The 23,423-nt window shown below is 38.8% G+C and overlaps 1 protein-coding gene across 5 annotated transcripts in view; it reads right to left on the bottom strand.

The window, feature by feature from the left end:
• Positions 1 to 8,583, bottom strand: part of LOC103720771 (pre-mRNA-processing protein 40A-like) — a 33,363-nt gene extending 24,780 nt beyond the window's left edge. For 2 of the 5 annotated variants that reach the window (XR_003388227.2, XM_008810646.4), the window contains exons 1-10: positions 8,387 to 8,582; positions 7,736 to 7,811; positions 5,843 to 5,905; positions 5,628 to 5,696; positions 5,210 to 5,539; positions 4,896 to 5,099; positions 3,648 to 3,724; positions 3,368 to 3,437; positions 405 to 457; positions 18 to 75 (exon numbers count right to left, since the gene is read on the bottom strand). Coding sequence is in view for 4 of the 5 variants with exons in the window: in XM_008810646.4 (XP_008808868.2) it covers positions 18 to 75; positions 405 to 457; positions 3,368 to 3,437; positions 3,648 to 3,724; positions 4,896 to 5,099; positions 5,210 to 5,539; positions 5,628 to 5,696; positions 5,843 to 5,875 (894 nt within the window). In the remaining variant the exon portion in view is untranslated. Of the gene's footprint in view, positions 1 to 17; positions 76 to 404; positions 458 to 3,367; positions 3,438 to 3,647; positions 3,725 to 4,895; positions 5,100 to 5,209; positions 5,540 to 5,627; positions 5,697 to 5,842; positions 5,906 to 7,735; positions 7,877 to 8,386 lie in introns of those variants that run through there. The other 3 variants (XM_026809866.2, XM_008810647.4, XM_039123657.1) reach the window with 3 other exon arrangements.
• Between the last annotated feature and the right edge of the window lie 14,840 nt (positions 8,584 to 23,423).

The raw sequence follows: 23,423 nt of genomic DNA on the forward strand, positions 1-23,423 counted from the left end.
GCTGATCATATTCAAACCTTGAGCTCATCAGGAATTATCCATTTTGATATCTTTGTGACCTTGTTATAATAGTATCTGTACAATATTCAGAACACAGAAAAGATTGACTGTTAAACAACATGAGACATCTGCAGGATTTCAAACTACATCATGCATTGGCAAAAAAATTAAACAATAATAAGGACAGGGCAGTCCCAGTTTGCTTGGTGGAATGGAATGCAGCACCTCCCACCCCATCCCGATACCTGGGGTGGGGGGATGTCCCAGGATGCACCGATCAAGATCCTAGAATGATCGCAGGACGGTCCACTCCCAACATTTGGGACAGTACCCCGTCCCAGTATCCTATGGGACATCCCAGAGGGATTTAAAACCATGGCTAAAAGTACAAGAAAATTACTTACGTTCGTCCATCTGAAGTGCTGAACTCCTTCCAATCAGTCGAGGCATCAGCCCTCTGTGCAGGTGAAAAGGTTAAATAAGCACAAAGAAGAGTACTGAATGTATCTGATAAAAAGCAAGTACTAATAAAAAAGTGTGTATCAAGGACTAAAGCGCATCCAAAGTGACTAACAAAAGATCTTTTATTCATCTTAGCAAAATTCCAGCATGGCATCTTACACAAATTCATATCAGAATTTTTGGATAAGCAATCATTGTGTAGTAAATTTTTATGTACCACAATATGCAGCTGCAAACAATACCATCCTTTCACTGGAATTAGTAATTTATCCAGCTCAGGGTTAAATTAGAATTTCAGTATTGTAGCACTCTGCTAGTGACATGCAATAACAATAAAAACCAAAGCTTCATCTAAATTGATTATAGCCAAAATATAGCTGCAGTGATTCATCTACCTGCACAGTAACTATGCCACCTTAATCATGTCAAATTGCAGTCAACTAAAGGCATATAAATTGGCAAACCATATTTGTATCCCTTGCAATTCTTTCAATTCTACAAAATCAACAATGTAACATAGATGTGAATGTCTCATAAGTTTTTTTCATATACAAAGTAAGAAAAAGTAAAAGCCAACAATATGACAATATTCTCTCATTTCTCACAGGTAGCACAAAATATGTGATATTCTTCAAGACTTTTGAGGAACTTGTATTCAATCTAGAACTCTTGATAATGAATCTCGCTCCCTTGCAACTTGTCTACCTCTTGCCCAGTTCAATTGGGAAAAAGGCAGCTATACACTTGAGGAAAATAAAGAAAACTTACCTTTAGATAATGAATCATACTTAGAATCTGATTGAGGCTCCCATTCATCAAAAAAATAAACTTAGATTTGTATACATGAATACTGCAACCTTTAAGGTAAAGGTAACCGCTAATGTCATTCAATCAGAAGGTGAGAGATTATAAAGAGATAAAGATTGCCAACAAACAAAAGAAGGAAATAAAATACAACTTGTTATTTCTTAGCCTATCATGTCCACTATAATTTATATACAGATTGACAATGTCAGGGTTCAGATCCTGCAGTAAAAAATTCTCAACCCTTAACTAATCAAACTATGATCAATACAGCAGATCCCATATAGCCCTTATAAGCTTTCACTGACAGCGTTTGGAGTTAAAGCTTCAGTAAAAAGACTTCATAGCGTGAGTTTCAGCAAGAGGAGCTATAGAATAAAAGAAAGTCATGTAACCACCAATATTAAGAAGTAAATAAATCCACAATGCACCCATAATTACAGTACTAAGCTACAAAAAGAAGCTAATAGAAATATAAATATATGCTAAGTGATCATGAAGTTCTACCCCCAAAAAATGCATTATCAAGTGACTAACATTTTGTTTAAACTGGAGACAACATGCTTATGCATGTACAGTAACACAATTCAATGCAACATGACTTGATCGTGGAAAATACTTTTCTTCACAATAAACTGCAAGCAGAAAGCCTCAACAAGAGATGCGCAGCAATCTCAAAGGCAACAGATGAACAGATAATAATAAATACAGTGTAACTTAATCTGAACAAGAAATATTGCAATGAACATTCAACACATAACATGTCATACCTCTCCTGTGACTATATAAATCATGTACCTGTGAGCAACCTTAAGAAACTATTGGTGTCAAATGAATCAGCATTAAGCAAATCCAAATTATGCTATTACATAGATCACCATTATAAACCGAACAGGAAAAATAATTTTTCATGATCAAAAGGTGCCCGGAGTAAAATTCAAAATATAAATTCAGATATATCATAAGCAAGGGATAAAATGCGACATGTGTCACAGAGAACTTGACATGTCCTGAAATCCCAGCTCATAATGGAAAGCAAAAATTTTACACAACATTTAGACATTTAAATGAGACTGGAATTAATGCTGAGGTAGTTAAATTTTGAATTGCAATCTGCTATGTCAGTTACATAAATAAAGAACTCATGAATTGTAGCATAATGTCTACATCTTAACAAAATCAAATTTTCAGATAGAAGCTTCAGTATCTGTGGCAAGTCAGTGTCATTTTACCAAGTACCTGTGTTCATCATCAGTACCAATCTTGCCCATGCAATTCAAAGTAAATTAAGTATGCGATAGTGTAAGTGAGAAATAAAGATAGTTGAAATAACTTATTGTGATTGAAATCAAGTCACTGATCGTACTATTACAAATGGTTTTGAAATTAATTAGGCATGTCAGCTACATCAAAATATTTAACATACAGATGCAAGTATAGGTATTTATACATGCACATGATCATCATATATGCCTGCAATGTTGCATGTGTATTTTAAGAATTTTACCGTATCAAATGAATTTATCTGTGCTATTATGCAAATGCACAGTTTCAAAAACAATCCACAATTTATGAAAAGCATGGGAAGAACTATTTATTGGAATTTCTATTGCTCATGCCAACTAAAGATTTCATCGGGTTGATAGTTCAGCACATGACAACTTTTAAGTCTTAACAGCAGTTGAAAGCAAAAAAAAATCATGCCAAATTATCTAAACATGGAAATGCATCATGTTTTGTTACTCCATGTTTTCAACAGATCACAAATCACACCCACCACTAGCATTACAAAAAGAGGGGGAAGCCCCTTGATTTAAGAAAGGTAAATAGCAATCATTGCCTGCCTTGAGAAAACTGAAACCCCGTCTTCATAATGACCACATAAAGCAGTCATTTTTTGCTCCAGACGTGCCAAAAGACATCTACAAACCAGTAGAAGAACATGCAAAGAAACAGAGAATATACATAAAACAAATTTGATCAACACTAGTACAGTTTACAACTGTCAGCATTCATGAAAGCAACCATAACAGCAACCACTTGTATGATCACAAAAAGGAAGTAGAATCATAGTATGAAGACATTCAATAATGTGACTCACCTCGATAGGCGTCATCAACTCAAGGGGCTTCTCCCAGCTAGATTGTCTAGTCTTCTTATTGTAGTAATATCTAAATAATTAAATGTTGTAGCTGATCAGAACACAAATAATTGGCCAACACAACAGACAAAACTTAAGATTCAAATGAGTTGGCGAACGATGCAGAAATTACATTAGGGATTGTATACACTTATAACAAAACCAAAAGCCACAGACGACAGAGATCTGGAAACACTCTAAGCAAAAGAATGCAGAGTATGGATGTTCAGTAAACATATACCTTTTTCCATCAACAGATGTGTGCTCTTGCCAATCAGAAGAGACCTGTTCAGAAGACCTAGGTTGTGCATTTGTTGTCTGGATTTTTTTTCAAAAGGACAAAAGGAAGATATGAGCAAGAAAGGTCCATGACAAATATGATTTGGGATGAATATTTTTCTCGCAAAGTAAATAACGCTACGTTCAGTTCACAACAATCAAAAAGAATCAGAATGGGAAATGGAATGACATGGGAATGGAAGGCAAAGAATGGGGATCACAATTTCTATTCCAGTGTTTGGATGAGAATGAAAGGAATGAAAGGAAAAGGAATATCAATTCAATTCTAATCTTTAAATTAGCTAGTTATGCATTAGAATGTACCCAATGTAATATTATTTGCTTTACATTTTTTTATATTTTGTTTCATTTTATTTTAATTAATAATTTTAATTTCTATTCATTTCTATATTTTTCTGATTATTAGAATTTATATTTTTTTATACTATTTATTTTAAGTTTTCTAGTTTTATTAATTGAGGCTTTTGTTTTGTTAGTATTTAACATTTTGTTTTTATTTTTGTATTTTTTATATTTTTATGTTTATTAATCCTGTTTTTAATTCATTTTGTATTTTATTTAACAAGTTTTCTTATACTTATATAACTAATAAGGTATGCCATTACTCTTTATGTTTCTTTTCTTTTTTATGCTTTACTTTTTTATTTTTATATTATTAATTGATTTTCTAATAGTTATCTAATAGATTTTTTTATTCAAAACTATTTAATAATTTATTTTAATATTTATAAATTGCAAAATGCTCATTTGTTAGCATACTAGATAGTAAACCTCTAAGTAATAATTGATATAATGTTACATATATAGGATAAATGTTACTTGATTTTTTTAATTTTTAATGAAATTACACTTTTTAATTAATATTAAATTATTTATTTTATACTTTATATTATTATTACAAATAATTAACTCATATCAAATATATTGTTTGTTGCTATTTTAAATCATAATATCACTAATTAACCTATTTCAAGAAATATGATTCATTCCCATTCAATGATTACTCCTCCCCTGTAAGAGCAATCATCATTCTTTAATTGAAGTAATTATGATTCCAAAGAAAATGTGATTTCTGAATTTATTGCCATATTAGACATTTGAATGGGGCCAAAGCTAGAATTCCCATTCCATTCAAACGTCCATTCCAGTGAACCAAATATAGTCTCAAAAAAGTACAGAAGATTCTCACAGCAGCTGTGCCCACTGCAGCCCCCGTAGCTGAAGATTGTGGTGCAGCCTGCACCAGAGGTGTAACAAGAGGTACATTCTGAGTCCCAGGTGCAGACCACGGTTGTCCCATCGCAGGTGTAATGGGTGCTTGCATCTGGGATGCTGGTTGATACTGGGATGGGTTATTAAGAGTATTTGGTGGCTGGCAATAAGATGTTGCAAACTGCAGTCATGTATTAGCACGCCGTCACATAACCAAACTAACAGAAGCGGAAAAAAGGGGAGGAAAATATGTTAGTAGCTACTAAAAAATATAGATAAGAGAGATCTTACTGTATAAGATGAAGAAAGGGGCATTCCTATGCCACCTAAATTAGGCAGATGACTGTTTTGCATCTGAGGATTTTGCTGGGGCTGCAGTGACCCAGATGTCATGGGCATACTTGGCTGACCATATGGCATTGGAATTGCTTGTGAAGAAGGTGGTGCTGGCGGACCTGATCTTGGCAGATGCTGTGCAGGTTGAGGAAAATGGTGCATTTGAGTCTGACCAGAAGGTATTCCAATATTTGAACCAGGAACACCTTGCCCAACAGGTCGGAATTGCTGAGAAGCTGCTGGGATGAACTGATGTGTTTGCTGAGCCGGAACCACAGGTCTGAACTGCAACATCCACATAATCACGTGCTTTATAAAGGGAATCAAGCAATAACAACATATCTGAAATTCCAGCAGAGAAATAAATTCTCACCTGCATAGACATTGGGGGACCAAAATTTTGAGGTGGACCTGTGGACCCCACCACTGCAGGCCTAAGGGGCTTTTACAAAAAAAAAAAAAAAAAAACACATTATATTCAAGCAATGGCAAAAAGAACAACAAAGAAAAATCAAACAAATTCATTCAGATTAACAGGACAGTACACCATAAAATGGCAAAAGGATGTTGTCGAGTTATATATGCTACCTGTGCCCCAGAAGACTGCGGATTGCTGGCCATTCCCAACAGAGATTTAAGCGGCAGCAAACACTAAAATAGCGGTAAGACTAACATCAATAGTAGATACGAATAACTGGATTGGATTAAAATGAAAAGGCAGTAAAGGATCCAAATCTCTGAGGACCCTGACAAACTTTCAAAATCTATAAAAAAAAATACAAATAAATGCATCTAGGGCAGCATCTGTCAGTGAAATAAGCTCAGTTTCATGTTCATTCAGAAGCAATATAATCATTCGGTTGACTTTGGTTTCTTCTGAAGTTTTCTAAATTCCTTACCAATGAACAATGAGAAAATGCATACAGTATTACTTTGTGTCCCACCTGTCAATTTTCTAGCACACAAGCAACATTTGGGTTATTAAAATTTCATCAAGGATATTATGAATGTCGACCGGACTAAATTTATATGGCCTGATAAACCATCCCTAGTCTCATCAAGGACATTATGAATGTTAGCAAGACCTAATTGTAAATGGCCTGATAAACCCTCCCTACTCAACCTTCTTACATGCCACCCTGATAATCTCCGTCAAAAAGAAATACTTAACCAGTATATACTATCTCATCACATAAAAACCTCATTTCTAGAAAAAAATGCTATTTAAAAGGACCCAACAAAATAGTCACTATAATGTAATTGTTCATGTGATATTTACTCAAGCATGTCTAAATGATAACAAACTAATGACATTGTCATTCAACATCATTACACCATTCAACAAAATAATTATGCGTACTGCTATTGCAGAAGAAGCAATGCTGATACCATTATAGTAAAGGACAGCAGGAGATCTATGTCCCTATATCTGATAAGATAAGTAGGTAACAGGGATGAATATTAAAAATATATAGGATACAAAAATCCCTCTTAGGGAACAAAACATGATTTAAGAGGCTTGTCTCCTACGGTCCTTAGAAAATAGAGACAAGGATCTTTCAGGAAGTTTATAAATGCATTCGTGATTCATGATGCAGCTAAAAAATTTACCAACTAAAGATGACTTAATATGCCAAAAAATTTAGAATAGTCTTGCACATTATGTTCATTATAAATAGGCACACTTGTTTATATGTGTAGATAGATGCACCTGCAATGTAAAGATAATTCTTTGTTCTTCAATAAATTTCTAGCCTTTCAAAGCAAACAAGGCAGCAGCTGACATAAAATAACCCTGATGGTCTTGTTGATGAATACTGCATTAGCCCACAAAGCCCGATGCTCTGATAATCCAAAAGAGAATTTTGAAGGAATAACCACTTGGGGTTATTATATAAAAAACCTAAACAATTAACTCACTTCCTCCAGTTTACACCCTTGCACCTACGTTTCTTGTTACACATGGCTTTCATAATATGTAGGTAAATATTGTTATTTTCCTTAATAAAAAACGATAGTGAAAAAGCAATTGACTGAAATGTAGATTTTAAGAGAAAACAAGGTGTTGGGAAAGAAAAAGAACAGCAAATGGTTTACAGTACACCCACCTTACAGTAACACGCATGTCCCAACTCATATGACCGTTAAAATTTTGAATAGCCAAAAGTTGCAACTTACAGTGTCTTATCAGGAACAATTTTTCAGTTGACTTTAGTGATCCTTCATGTTTGATTTTGATACCAAAACTAAAATAAAAAATGTTCATTCGATCATAATACTTTTTTAAGTCATGGCCGGATGGTTAAGGTTGGCTAGATAACCAGTTTAATATCAGCACTGATATGTATGACTATAAGAACGAAATAAGACATGGATCGTACAATTTTTTCATACAGAGAGATAGAAGTTGAAGTTAAAAAATCAGAATCCGATACTCCCAAGTCCATGCAAATAAACAAGAGGTTGAGGGAAAGAGCTTACCCTTCACCCAGAGAAAGGCACTGCCATTCATGGATTCCGTAGACAGAAATGCGCTGAGGGAAATGTTGGTTTTGCCCTGATACAGCAGGAGACAAATGCAAAGTTCCAACTTCGATGCAAGATCAATAAAAGCCCTAAACCCTAAACAAAGGTGAAAATTTAAAATAGGGGAGGGGGAAAACCAAAACCCTATCTGACCCTCTCTACTCAACACCTAAACCCTAAACAAAGGTGGAAATTTAAATAGGAGAGGGGGAAAACCTAAACCCTATCTGACCCTCCCTACTCAAGAATCACGTATGCTATTAGGGATCTTGTAAGCAAAAGGCTCCAATCTTGATGCCTGAGGGCATTAGAAAACAAGCCTCCTGATATAATTTGAAGCCTACAACGAATTATGCTTGGTCTTGAAAAACCCTAGCAAACCGACAATCGAATGCTTGGATCCAATAATCACCGGATTCTAAAGAAAAATTAACAAAATTGGGCCACAGCGCTTTGAACACGCCTCATCGCCCTAAAACTGAAGAGAAAGAAGCCCTGATCCGATCGTTCAACAAAGAAACAAAACTTTCTAGGGCCCTCCTGATGTCGAGTACCGACATCGAGAAAGAGGGGAGGGGGCAGAGAGGGGAAACAAGGGGGAAATACCTGAACTCGCTCAGAATCGGGGGGGAGACGACGCTGCGGCGATGCCCGAAAGGAGAGAAAAACGGCCACTTTTCCCGTTCTCGCCCGCTCCTTCTCTTCTCCTCGCTGTCTCTTCCTCGGTCGCTCCGCTCGCTCTCTCCCCTCGTGAACCGATCAGGGAGGGCTTGGTCTGCCGCTGGAGTGCGAACAATGCGAAGGAGGCTGCGCCCGCGTTGCCGCCTTTTATAGCGAAGAGGCGTGCGCTGTCTTCTGTTTTTTTCCGTTCGATCTCGATCCAACGTCTCAGGAGCTGCACGGGGCGGTCGGTGTTGGTCCGGGTGGCTTCGGCAGCAAACGATCCCAACCCAAACCGCCACCGCCAGTGAGCGGTCGGGTATGTCCATTCATGCTGCCGAAGTTCCAAATTCTGGTCACCTTCTTGAGTCGACGATGCTCCACCGTCGCCTAAATGTCTGCCATTGTCGTGGGCTGCTCAGCTTCGACGTGGTACAACTTGATAGGCTTTGATCCTGCATGTATTTGCCTCTCTCAATGCTTGCGCTTGGTTTCCTTCGGAATGTGACGTAAGAGCAAAAAGAAATTGTCATTTGATCTTTTGATTTGGTTGCGCACACAAGGTTGTGTGGTGTCATTGGATATTTTTAACGGCAATCTAACAATCTTAGCTCACCTTTGATCATTATTGGAGCATAGAATGTAAAATCGATTTGGTGATACGATGATTATAGAGACCTAATTAGGTATGATGGGTTTCATTAGATTTGCAATTGTTGACAATACCATAGATAGGCAGGCTAATATTTTAGTTTTGTCGTTCATGCAATTCTAGATTTGAAGATCCTTTCCAGAAGAAATCTAGAATGAAAAACATTTTAGGGGGTCTTTGTAATGTCGAAAAGCAGGTATTATGCAAGTTGACGCGGATGATTTAAGTTTTACTATTACTTTCATGGTGATGAAAATTGGCCGAACATTGTGATTTTAGTTTGTGAATTATAATAATAGAATTTCGGTCTCTCTCGATCTCCTTATATTGGTTACAATAATACGTATAGAGATGGATTGGATAAGATTAAATTAAATTTTAGCCAAGAAACTATTTTATGGTATGTCCTAGATCGATCGAATCGGTCTTGATTGCTTATCGAGATTGCAATTATTGAACCAAATATGCTACTGAGTAAAAAATTGCATCTCAGATCTAACAAACACAAGCTGATAAACATGTTTTCGTATCTCAAATAGTAAACTAACATTAAAATTGTCAGTCTCTCAATTGGCCAAATCATCTAAGCCAAAAATCATCTTAATAAGATCCCATGATCAAGAACCATAGTTCCTCTTTTAGCAATAAAGAGTCTAAGTTAACAAAACAAATCTTTTCAGAACCCAAGCTCCTTGCCTAATTTTGGTGGTTTGCTCTAGAATGTGTTGAAATATGCAAATCTTTTTCAGATCTACCAGGAGATAAAAGAGGTCAAGATAATAAGAGGCAAGAGATCATTATTGGACTTGCTACTTAGTGATAGCAGCGAGGGGGATCTAGGGCTAGCAGATTTTGTAGAGAGGGGATGAAATGGCAACCGAAGCCTTGTATTTAAAGTTGAGGCGGCTTTAGTGCAACCATGAAGCAAAATGAGGAGACCATCTACACTTGGGGGGGGGGGGGGGGGGGGGGGGGGGGTGGTGGGGAAGTTAAGCTAAATATTATACATGCATGATGACCCAAAAAGACATGAATTAGGTCATTGCTCCAACTTGAAATCAACTTGCAGAAAAAATTCAGGGCTTCATTGTAAGATTCACAACCACACAACTGAAACATATCAAATCAAGTTGATGGGTCAAGTTAAATGATGTAAGCAAACACTTCTTAGCAGAAGTTTAAATGAACCGAGTTGCCTAGCAACCCCCCAAGATGCTCATGAATAACTTTGTTTCTTAAATGTTGAAATATCTCAAATCATTGGTAATTTATCTATTCAAAATGGTATGTTATTGCTCATGAGAATAACTCAAATTATATTTAAAGGATCCTAAATATGCTCCACATATTTTGCGTAGAATATCTCATAGGGATTTCAAGAGATGCCAATATAGAGTCTTAAGCTCGAATAAAGGCAAGAAACCAATCGGCTAATGGAGCAAACAAAGAGGGAAAAAATGTCAAACAAATAGTACCACAAATATGAATTATTCTTAGGAAATCATCTTTTAAAAAGATTAATATGAATATTTTGAAGTTTTTGAAGAATAGAAACTAGAAAGATAGGTGAACTTGCCTAGCTTAAAGGTGTGCTAAATACTTTCCTATAGCAAGATTGATTCTCTTGTGCGGATGGCCGATAAAGATGCTCCCATGTACAACGGATCTCAATTCTTTTCGAATAATCTCTTAAACACGACCAATTTATTAAATAGAGCAAAGATTCAAATCTAAACCTGACCAATTTATTAAACATGTAATCAAGCCAATCCACATAATTCATTTACTAAATAGGTCGAATTAGGTTAAACAATTTAAGTAAGTATTCAACAAGTTAAATATATTTAGACAAATTAAATAGGTTAAGCAGGTCAAGTTAAACAAGATAAAAATAAGTTGAGTAGATTTTAAATGGGTTAAATAGGTTAGATCATGATTCTTTTCAATTATCAAACAAGTTGAAATGGTCTAGATGAGTCAAAAGTCTAAACCTAAACCTAACTTATTTGATAAATGGGTCTAGGCACGTCACCCATTTATGTCAAACTCGAACCTACTTAAAACGGGTTGCTTACATGTCCGTTTAATGGATCAAATCATAAATTGCCAGCTCTACCTCCAACCGCAGCACGAGCATACTATGATAGAAACCCATAATCTTCTTAATCACTATAAATACATTTACTATTTGACCCCCTCATCTTTTAGCTATTTGCACAAACACCTCCTTTCCTGAAAAAGTCTCAATTAGACCTTCAAATTTTAATTTGTGTAATGCTGCTCTTCCATCCATCTATGATGTCAACTAGCTAGTAACTTAAGTCAGCACATGACTATTATAAGCCCATGTTGATAAAAGTTTCTTCCAAAAATATCATTTACTAAAATTTTTCTTTTCGAGAAGTAGAGATTGGTCCAAAGCCCCTGCCCTAAACCGTTAACCACAACATCCATACAACAAGAAATCACAACAAACAAAGTAGGGTACCTAATCTCAAGCTGGAAATCAAGCATGAGCCTATAATTTTTGTGCTCATTGGAGATAGTCTCTCCTTACTTCTCTATCTTTAATAGCAGTCACTTTATCGGCAACTGCCTTCCCACTTGACATTGGCTCCTCTAGCTGGATAATTGGTCAAGTTTATCTAAATTTTGTATTATTTTTGTGTTATAACTCAAAATGTGGAACTTAAAGCCCAAAATTTATTTCTCAAAACTTTATAAAATACATCAACATATGATAATTAGTTGTTTGAAATCAAATACTGTAAAAATTGGAACTTATAATTCTAGATATTATTTCTTGTTTCATACATAAGATCTGAAATATAGATTTCCAGCTCTACTCCTTTTTATTTTTACGAAACATGAAACTTATTTGTGACATTTAAAATTAAATAACCTTTTTACAATTTTTACCATACCTGAAATATGAAAATAAACTTTATTTATTTTAAATTTTAGAACTTTAATCATTTTATTATAAAGTTTTTTTTTGTACATAGCCTCCTAAATATTGAAATTTGCGTGAATACTATTTTAAAATTGATATTTGCATGTATATCCTCATCAAATACTTGTTTTGTATATATATCCTTCTTTTTTTTGTATATCTATCCATATCATCCAACACCATTAAGAAGTTAGCGGTTTAAAATTAAAATGACGAAAATACCCTTAGTAGGTAAGCATGCAAAAATAAATGTTTATAAAGGTATACATGCAAATAACAATTTTGGAGAGTATTCATAAAATTTTATATATTTAGAAGGGTATATATGCAAAAAAAAAAAATTCTTGAATTTTTGCATAGATACGTCCTTTCTAAATATTAGAATTTGCATGAATGCCCTCCAAAATGATATTTACGTATATGCCCTTCTAAATATTTGAAGTTTCTCAATGATTTTGTTTGGATATGATTGATATTGTTCTTCCACCCACGAGCATAGCAGTAGTATGAAAAATATTCTAATGTGTCTTTAAGAGATTCTAATCCTTTTCTATATTCTAATACATGTCTTTATAAACGTACTATAATAATAAATATTATAAGCTATATTTCGATGAAATAAGATATAGAGGTTGTTATAAATAAAGAAAAATAAAGTAAAATAATTTCATAATTAGTGAAAAAACTTTCATAACTCTTTTTGTTATCTAATTGTCAATTTCAATATTTTTCTTAAGCAATATTTTTATGAAAAACATTGAGGAGCGGGCATTAGATAAATTCGAGTGTTAAAACAGGTTAAAATAGAAAAAACAAAATTAAATTTTTTTGTATGTAAATCCTCCTAAATATGTGAAATTGCATGAATACCTTCGCAAAGTATTATTTGCATATATAGCCTAATAAATGTTTCTTTTTGCATATCTACCCACTAAGGATATTTCAATTATTTTTAATTTTAAGCCGCTAATTTTTTGACAGCGTTAGATGGTGCAGGCATATATATAAGAAAAAAATAAAAAATATCCATGTAAAATGAGTATTTTACAAGGGTATACATACAAATATCAATTTTAGAAGGATATTCATAAAATTTCAATATTTAGGAGGATATGTATATAAAAAACCCTTAATTATATCTTCACCGTCAAATTTAATTATTCTTTATAGGATTTTCATTATCTTTCAATACATTAAAACTAGAAATCTCTCTTGTTTATTTCTTGATTTAAGTACAAAATTATTTTCTCTAAAAATTTATTACTTTTATGTTCGCTAAATATCTAAACCCTACAAGTTCTTGCATCCTAGATCATGTCAAGTCAATGTAAGATATATGAGTAGTTTTTTATATATAATAAATTAGCTTAACTTTACAAAATAAAGTTCCGGATATGAGAATAGGTTACTGTTAAAAAATTCAAATATAGGTTGGTACATATATTATCGATGGTGTAGGGCATACTTACTTGACTTGGTTGTTATTGATATGATGTGGGGGCTTAGTATAGTTTATCCCATGTCAACATGATCCTAGTATTATGTAGATTTTAATGCTAGAATATATATGAATGTAAGAGTATATTATACAATACTAGAAAGCTATAATTATAAAATTCAATAAGAAGATCGAGAATCCTGTCAAATAATGTTTATAATTAATAGAGAATGTACCTTTTAAATCACCAACAATGATAATTAAAAGTGTTATATATTATGTTTTATTAATTTTGACAAAAATAGTGTCATGTGTGCATAAATAATAACATTAAAATTGCACTAATCCTATGAAGAACAAGCAAAATTAATGAAATAAGAAAATTAGATATCTTATACAATTTTAAAACTTTTCAAAATGTAAATAATTAAAGTATTAGCATACTACTCGATAATGACTATATCAACTCTTGATTTGATCTAGTCTTGAGCATGTAACTATATTTCACCAATATAGAGTGAGAGTAGAGAAAGAGGAAGAGAAAGCACATCTTAGAATAGGATATAAGGTCCTTAGAGAAGCAGGAACAAAAACATGCACTATATTCGAAATGTAAAGCAATGAAGGATTTGTCTAAGATTTTTACCAAGATAGATGTAGGAGAAACATTGATGGGGACATCAGAGCCCTTCATCCAGATGATCCTGAGCCTCCGGATTGAGCCAGACGCATTTATTTGCATTTAGGGATTTATTTGTGGTTTATTTTATTTCTGAGTTTATTTGCATTTTAGGGCTTATTTGTGGTTTATTTGTGTTATTTGTGGGCTTATTAGGATTTATTGTTGTGTAAGGGGGTTTATGCAAGTTGTGTATTTGGGCCCTATATATAGGGAACTATTTTCATGATTAGGGTTTAATGAAGTGATTTGGAATTTCTTTCCCCCTACGTTCTTTTTTCTCTTTTTCTCCTCTCCTCCTCTATTCTTCCTGCGTCTCTACAACCTCTTCTTCCTTTTCCCTCTCTTGTTCTTCCTTCTTCTCCTCTTTCCCCACACTGGTGCTGCATCAACTTGGTATCAGAGCAACCGGTTTTGCTTCTATTGCCAAAGCCCCGATCCGTCAACAGTTTTTCTTTCCCTCGGTTACCATCAACAACAAGAACAGACCCCTTCCCTCTGTCAGTCCGCTCACCAAAGAAAAAAAAAAAAAAAAGGATCACTGCCGAGTCTGTGAAGGCCCAGATCGACAGCCATCCGCATCCGACCCCCCCTCTCTCTCGGTCTGTGTCTTCACCAGAGCAAAAAAAAAAAAAAAAAAAAAAAAGTTCTGCAGCCGAGAGAGAAGAAAGAGCCACAGCCCCTGCACCAGACTCTCCTTCGCGTCTCTCTGACTTGATCCATCAGTCGCCGCCGCTGCCCAGTGAAGGCCCGAGCCCACCGTCGGAGGAGCCAAATCCCACCATCCGTCGCGCCCACGGCCGCCTTCACCCCGCGCACAATGTCAGCAGCGCCACCAGCTCGCCCGCGCCGCCCACGGCCGACCCGTGGCAAACCCGGGAACGCCAGCCATCCCCGCTGCAGGTCACGGAGTCGCAGCCGTGACTGCCGACGCGTCACCGGAAGCGCCGCCGGCCGGAGCCCGTGACCGGCCCCGCCCGCCGCCATAGGTCCCAGAGCCCCGGCCACCGCCATCGCCGTGAAGATCGGAGCCTTCTCCCGAAACCATCGGGAGGTTGAAGAAAACAAACCTAACGGGTAAAATCCAAACCCGTTACCCGTTTCTCTGCTAGCCCGGATCCATTCCAAAAAAAAAAAAAAAAAAAAAAAAAAATACACGTGCCTTGCACGTGAGGAACTAACGGGTTATCGGAGCGGTTCACGCCCGACAACCCGAATCCGACCGGATCCAAGGTTATAACAACACACGTGATCTCACGTGTCTCAAAAAAAAAAAAAAAAAAAAGAAGTCGGATCACGTGACCTGCACGTGTTTCCCCTCAAAAAAAAAAAAAAAAAAAAAAAACCAACCTCTGTTCTGCCGAAAAGGAAACCCTAGGGTTTCCACCGTCCCCTTCGCCGCCGTCGCCGAGCTCCGCCTGCAGCGCTGCCTCTGGCCGCTCCGCCTTTCCTCCTCGCCGCCGTCGTGCCACCCCTTCGCCGCCGTCGCCGAGCTCCGCCTGAAGCGCCACCACCAGCCGCTCCGCCTTTCCTCCTCGCCGCCGTCGTGCCAACCCCATTTCCGCCGCCTCGTCGAGTCTGCCGCCGCTCATCTTTCGCGGCAGCCTTCTCTCTGCCGCTCCATCTCTGTTGCGCCACCTCCGCCGGGCTCCGTCTCCACCGAGCCTCGTCCGCCGCCGCCGCCGTGTCCGCCTTCACTGCGACCCGAGGACGTCTCCCGTGAACGACACCGGACCCACGCCATCCTCGCCACCGCCACCCCGAGCACCACCACAGCACCTCCCCGACTTCGGCCGCCATCCCAACCGTCGCCTCCCTCATCTGCTCTCCCCCTTGGCCATCACCGTCGCCTCCCTCATCTGCTCTCCCCCTTGGCCATCCATCTTTCCCGCACGAACCAAGGCCCCAGCCGCTCTTGCTTCTGTACTGGCCCAAGCCCGTGCGCCATCAATTGAGCGCGGCCCAAGCCCAAGCGGCTGCAGGTCCGATCTCAGGCCCAAACCAGATTGTTCTTCAGCCCATTTCAACAGCCCCGGAAGCCTTGTGCTGTAGATGCAGGTCCATAACTCCAGCTAGCTCTGCCCGGCGCCAACTTCGTGTCCGAGACTCCACGAGCAGACGATTCTGGTTGACTGCATCCGCTACAGGTGATAGGTTTCTACTTTTCTGGCTTGTTCATTTAATTATGTTCTAGTTCTCTTGCATGATAGCCACATTTTGAAAACTTATATTGCTGTTATAATTCAGAACATTGAACCTCTTACTTCCGAACCCGTCCTATTACCCTTTAAATCTTGACATTAAATTAGCACACCCTAGTAACAGGACGTTTCTCAACATTATTCGATCATATTGATTTAGGATCAGAACAACTGTACTACTTGATTGCAATCTAATTTCTTAAATTGAATAATCTTAATCCTTAATTCTGAATAACCGAAGTAAAAATCAGCAACATTTAAATTTAAGCTATTATTGTGAAGACTTGTTGATTTCTGAAATCATAATAGATTGCATTAGTAGGTTGTCCTGCATCAAATTTGGTCCTACATCATAGTTATTAGGGTTTCATTAGTGACACTGCATTTCACATCATCACCCAGTGTCATCATTGCATGCCAACCTGTAGTGATATGGAGTACTATCTCAATCAACCTAAAACCCCTGTAGCTACCATGAATTCCGACATTTTGAGGTCTATCTTAGAACAGATCGTTGTCATACGGGCTGGATACAAAGAATTCAGACAAGAGATCCGTGAGCTCGTGCAACATTCTAGGACCCCTAAATCGCCAACCCCTGTTACAGCCCAACCTAAAATCGGTTTGGTCGCACCACCTGTAGTCCTTCCCTACTCTCCTAGGCACCAAACCCAATACTCTAGGTGTCAACAATTCGGCTATATAGCGCCCCAATGTTCCACTAAGACCTACCCGATTACTGAACCAGAAGTTAGGAACCAAGAGGCCGAATATGTCGAAGAAGTCTATGAACCAAATATAGAAGACTATGAAGAAGACTTTGAAGACGAACCTACAGAATTAGACTTTGTCCAAAATGATTCCCAAAGGGAGACTAGTGATCTAAGTACAACCAAGCCACTTCACATCACAACTGTGGAAGAGGTAGTGACAGATATTGAGAGCCAATCATCTGAATTGGCACTTGTAGCTAAAGTTACCCATGCGGAGTCCAACCTTGAACATTCCCCGGTAGTAGTTTCCCTTCTAGAGGAGTTTCATGATGCACTCCCTGATGATCTTCCGGATGCACTTTCTCCAATGCATGATATCCAACGCGCAATCGATCTAGTTCCCGGAGCATCTCTGTCCAACCTTCTACATCATAGGCTCAGACCGAATGCATATGCTAGGACCTGGAATTTAATGTTACCGACAGTTGAGTTTGCATGTAATAGTTCGGTTAACAAGTCCATAGGTATGAGTCCATTCGAAGTAGTGCATGATTACAAACTTAGGCAACCCATAGACCTGTTTTTCATGTCTCATCAGTATAGAGTCTTTGAGTCTGCACAATCAATTGTATCACATCCACATTCATTGCATCGAGAAATCAGCAATTGTAGTCACTTTAATAACTTAAAATATAAATCCTTTGCTGATTTACACAGACGTTATAATGAGTTAAGTGAAAGAGATTACATCATGATAAGAATTAGGTTTGAACGACTTTCTTCGGAAACGTTTAAGAAATTGCAAATTTGTAGTGCAGAACAGTTCAAAATCTTAAAGAAAACCAGTTCGAATGCATATGTTGTGGATCTTCCTGATGACTATGGGATTAGTGCGACATTTTATATTGAAGATTTAATCCCATACAAAAAGTTAATATTCATGCCTTCTGACCCCTTTATTGATATACCTACCCATGTTGGACACCCTGACCTCTTACCTGCTGTTGAGCCACCACCTTCCAAATCTCATGCACGCAGAGAACAAATAGAACATATATTGGATGAGCAGGTTATTTCAACCAGGAATGGTAGTTACCAACGTTACCTTGTTCGGTGGAAAGGTCGACCAAAGTCTGATGTGACGTGGATTTCCAGAGCACAGTTGCAGCGCCTTGATCCCGATCTTCTGGAGCAGTACGACAGCCGGCCAGACTTGTACTCGACGGGGTCGAGTTTTTCTCACCCGGGAGGAGTTGATGGGGACATCAGAGCCCTTTATCCAGATGATCCTGAGCCTCCGGATTGAGCCAGACGCATTTATTTGCATTTAGGGATTTATTTGTGGTTTATTTTATTTCTGAGTTTATTTGCATTTTAGGGCTTATTTGTGGTTTATTTGTGTTATTTGTGGGCTTATTAGGATTTATTGTTGTGTAAGGGGGTTTATGCAAGTTGTGTATTTGGGCCCTATATATAGGGAACTATTTTCATGATTAGGGTTTAATGAAGTGATTTGGAATTTCTTTCCCCCTACGTTCTTTTTTCTCTTTTTCTCCTCTCCTCCTCTATTCTTCCTACGTCTCTACAACCTCTTCTTCCTTTTCCCTCTCTTGTTCTTCCTTCTTCTCCTCTTTCCCCACACTGGTGCTGCATCAAACATACTAGTAGACATATTGAAGAATACTAACAAAGAGGGTAAGATATAGTGAGAGAGGGAGAGAGAAAATAGAGAGAGTTTGTCCTAGCAAAGAGAGAGCTAAAGAAGAGAGTATAACTAGACTGAGAGAGAATGATCTGATCAAGATAACATGGTTTACCAAGCTATTCAAGAGAAAGGTCAAGCATCTCACATGTATCTACCCCCTAGATGCATTTTTTTAGCTTATCGTGATCAGTTTCCTATCTTGTTTTAGCTGGACAAAGAAAACTATAATTTTGGATATATATATATATATATATGGGAAGGATGATCCTTGTCGCATGCTTCAAAAGAAAAAGGATTATTTTAGCAAAGGAAAAATGTACGAAACCAAATTGCTTTTTCTTGCGGAGGATATTATGTAGTAATGATTTTCTATTTTGCAAAATCTATCCTATAAACTGTTTTTGATATTTTATATTTTATAAAAAAAATTGGTTTGTAGGGAGATGCAACCACAAACTAGTTTCTTTTGGCAATAAGAAAATTTATTGTCATTATTTGCTATTCTCGAATAACGACAAGCTATTTTAGTAGGTATGTCTTATCTAGTTCTAAAATATTCCATCTAATGTGAGGCAAAAATGATCCACAATTTTCTTTTATATTTGATTGCAAAATAGTTGTTATCTCCTTTATAGAGTTCCTTAGAAGTGCAAACCTCAAGTTCATTGATATCCTTATCATCATTTTATTGAACGGGTTGAGCTACGGTCGAATAGATGGTAGACATGAGTACACCCATATGCGATGATAAATTTGATCGTGATTATCCTCCTATGTATGGTAACATTTTTTTAATTTTTTAATACAACGGTAATTCACACCGTATGTGCATGAGTACACCCATAAGGGTCAAAAAAAAAGAAGACGACTAAGGGAGGAAGGAGTAGACTCAAGACTCTCCTAATAAAACTCTCCTAAATGGTGCGCAACGAACAAGGCAACTCAGTCAGCAGCACTGTTCGTCTTTCGATAAATATGAGTGGCCCAAACGGATACGATGCCTCCCATGAGCTCATATATATCTCGTAGTAATGGGTGCATGTCAATACGACTGTGCCTGTCAGCACTCTCCCGAATCTAACCGATCATCATGGTCGCGTCACCTTTAAGATGGATATACTCTCCTCCCAGAGCAAGCCTGATATAGATAATGCCCCTCAAGCAGCTCTCAGCTTTGTGCCACTGACAGACTCATCGAGGATATGCCATCCCCCGGCTGCCCCAAGCCTAGACTCATGATCCCTAATCACATAAACCACTCCTCCTCAACCTCCCTCTCTAAAGATATTGTCACCAAAGTTACCCTTGAGGAAGACAAGGGGTGGGGGTTCCCAGGAGACAAGAATGGTCCTAGGCACTACACGAGCTAAATGGAAACCCTAAATATCCCTGGTCAACCCTTGTAAGGTTTTAGAAGTAGTACTGGTAACCTCTACTGCATAAAGTAAACCACTGTCTGCCATGGTCCTCGGGTGCACATTCCTATCCTCAGAGATCCGGATATTCTGTCCAGCCATATGTGATAGGCCACATAGTTACATCTAATGCCTCACTCCATAGTGCTAGGTCATCGTCGGGACTCTTTCAGATGACCTAGAAAGTTCTCTATCAAAGTCACACCCTACAGTGAATTTGCAACACAGCCCCAAACCTGAGATGTACGAAGGCAACCAAAGAGTATATGACTGATGGTCTCCTCCACACCAGGGCATCCCTCACATGCTGAAGTGACCCACACCCCCTCTTTGCCAGCACATCTCTGGTTGGTAAGCAATCCTATGCCACCTTCTAAAGGAGGGCGACACGGGGGTGGATATGCATCCTCCAAATCCACCTTCTGTTAATCCGTTGGGCTGATCCCTCACTGACCAAGATTTGTAGGTCTCAGGCACTCACCCTTGTCCCCCCCAACGGCACTCCAAACTCTCTCATCCATGGTCTCCCCAGTGAGTAACGGCATCAAGATTCTCTTTGCCAACTGCTCTCCAAAGACTCGACGGATGCGGTTCTCATCCCATCTTATCTCCTTGGGTACGAACAAGTCGCATACTTTGCTCCCTGCCTGGCAACCCGGGTCAAACGTAGTAGGCCACCGTTCGAGAGGCTGTTTTTTGACACCCAACTATCTTCTAGGGCAATAATAGCCTGATCGTCCCCAATAGCCCATTTGATCAATGGAAACACCATCAGAGCACGAGCACATATTTTTCTCCAGAGGAAGGAGCAACGACGTCCAGTGCGAAAGATAGACCCAGCCACCCGCTCCCCGTACTTTGCCCTCATCAATGTGCATTAGAGACTCTCAGGTTCCAGAAGGTACCTAGCCATGTGTCTGGTCGCCATAATCTTCCACCCATAAATCAGAGACCGAACGCCCAATCCCCTACAGCTAGTTGGCTAACATAACACATCATAAGCGAGCAGGTAGATACTGCGCCCTCTATGCCCCCCCTTCGCATGCTCTAGATGAAGCTCCTGAACATCCACTCCAAAGACCTCAGAGGTGCCACTGGCATAATAGTATTTGACAGCAGATAAACTGGGATCAAGCTGAGAACCGACCTGACAAGGGTAACTCTGCCTATCATCGATAAAGTGCTCGCCTGTCGTCTCTCCAATCTGTGCTTGGTACTCTACTCAATAGATGAACAGTCACCTCGTCGTAGACATCGTCCAATAATCAAAACTCCAAGATATCTCAAGGTGCTCCCCAGCTCGCCCACACCCAGGATCTCCATGATGGTCTCTTTCAGTCGTTTCTTAGTCTTCGAGCTAAAACAAATTGCTCTGGACTGATGAGCTTAAGCAAAATACTTCTTACTCTCCTCACCAAAATCTTTGTTACCACCTTATATAATGTGGTGCACAGACTGATCGGATGGTAGTGACTTGACTCTATGACATTCTGTCTTTTCAAAACCAGGATGATGAAGGTCCACTTCCACTCACGGAGCATACTCGCCAAGATGAAGAACTGATGAACAACCTCAGATACATCCTGCCTAACAATGTGCCAGTATCTCTTAAAGAATACTGGGAAAAGCCATTCGATCGGCCTTTGTCCTCAGTTAGCGACTAGAGGGCCTCCTGGGCCTCCAAGATTGATAACAGCATGATCAGCTCTATATTCTTCTCCTCATACACCCTCATCATCGGTGCAAGCTTAGAGGATGAGCCCCTGCCACCTCACATGTCCGTCCACCTAAAGTTTGAAGAACTACTCTTAACACACTCTTGATAGTTCCAAGGTCCTCTGTCATCTGCCTACAGCCCTCTCTGATGCTGCTGATTCTATTCCTCTGTTGGTGAATAATTGCCGATTGGTGGAAGAATTTGGTATTTCAGTCCTCCTCTATAACCCACTGAATCCTCGATTTCTATCTTCATAAAATCTTCTGTTGCTAAAGAAGTGAGTGATGCATGGCCAACTAAGCCTTGAGTTCACCCTGCTCCTCATCTGTGAGGCCCCCCCTCTACTCCTTCCAATCCTGGAGGTTAGCATTTAATGCTTTAATCTCCTCAACCTTTCTGAAAATGTTTTCCACCTCTTCTCGGTTCCACTTTCGCAGTCGATACTTGGTCAGCTCCAACTTTCAGGTCACCCTATATATAGCATTTTTCCGCACAGATATCTGCCAAGCCTCCCGCACCACCTCCCAAGACCGGGGGTAGGAAAGCCAAATCTTCTTAAAGCGAAAAGGACTAGAATAAGGGCACATAGTTGAGGCACTTACTGGGATAGGGCAATAGTCCAATGCTATCCAAGGTAGATGGCTCACCTGATAGTCCGACCGGTGCTGAATCCATTTCGCCATAGCGAACATTCGGTCAATCCGCTCTCAGTCTCTCGCTCGGCCCAGCATGTTGTTGCACCAAATAAATCTGGTCCCAGTGAACCCCAGCCGACCAAGCCATTCATTGTGATGAACTCTTAGAACTCCCTAACTTCAATCTTGTGGTGAACACCTTGCCCTCTTATTTCTCTTGAGGCTTATCAATACAATTAAAGTCACTTGCAACTACTGTTGGAAATTTTTACTGTACCAAGCTGGCTATCTCGCCCCCAAAGCACCCTTTTTTCCTATAATCAGTGCTAGTGTAAACTGCAGAAAGGATCCATTGAGGCCCATTATCTTCTAATATTACCATAATGATTTGTTGATTACACTTATGGAAGATATCAAGGTTATAATTCTCTTATCTCCATGTCACAATAATACCATCGGACAACACATGTGACTCCACCGCATATAACCCTCAAGACCTTAGTAGACCCCACCTGTTCTGGAGCAAACTACTCTCCGACAACCGTGTTTTAAAGAGCACACAAACTTCTGGATCATGCATGTGCACTAATCTGCGAAAGGCTGAGCAAAAGGATGGCTTCCCAACCCTCCGACAATTCCATAACAAAATCTTCATTCATCACATTAGAAGGGCTGGCCACCATCCTCGAGCCCCACTGCCTTTGCCTCCTTGGCCACTATCTCTTTCGAGTCCTGCCTTTCCACCAGCCCCTAAAGGGCTAACTTCAGCTGCACCAGCACTTTTCCGTGGGCTGCCTGACTCAAACTTACCCCAGCCAAGCTGGAAGTTTCAATCTCTTTAGAGCTCCCTCTACTGCTCATGCCCCTGCCGCCAC

The sequence above is a fragment of the Phoenix dactylifera genome, chromosome 2 (genome assembly GCF_009389715.1).
Source record: "Phoenix dactylifera cultivar Barhee BC4 chromosome 2, palm_55x_up_171113_PBpolish2nd_filt_p, whole genome shotgun sequence".
NCBI lineage: Eukaryota > Viridiplantae > Streptophyta > Magnoliopsida > Arecales > Arecaceae > Phoenix > Phoenix dactylifera.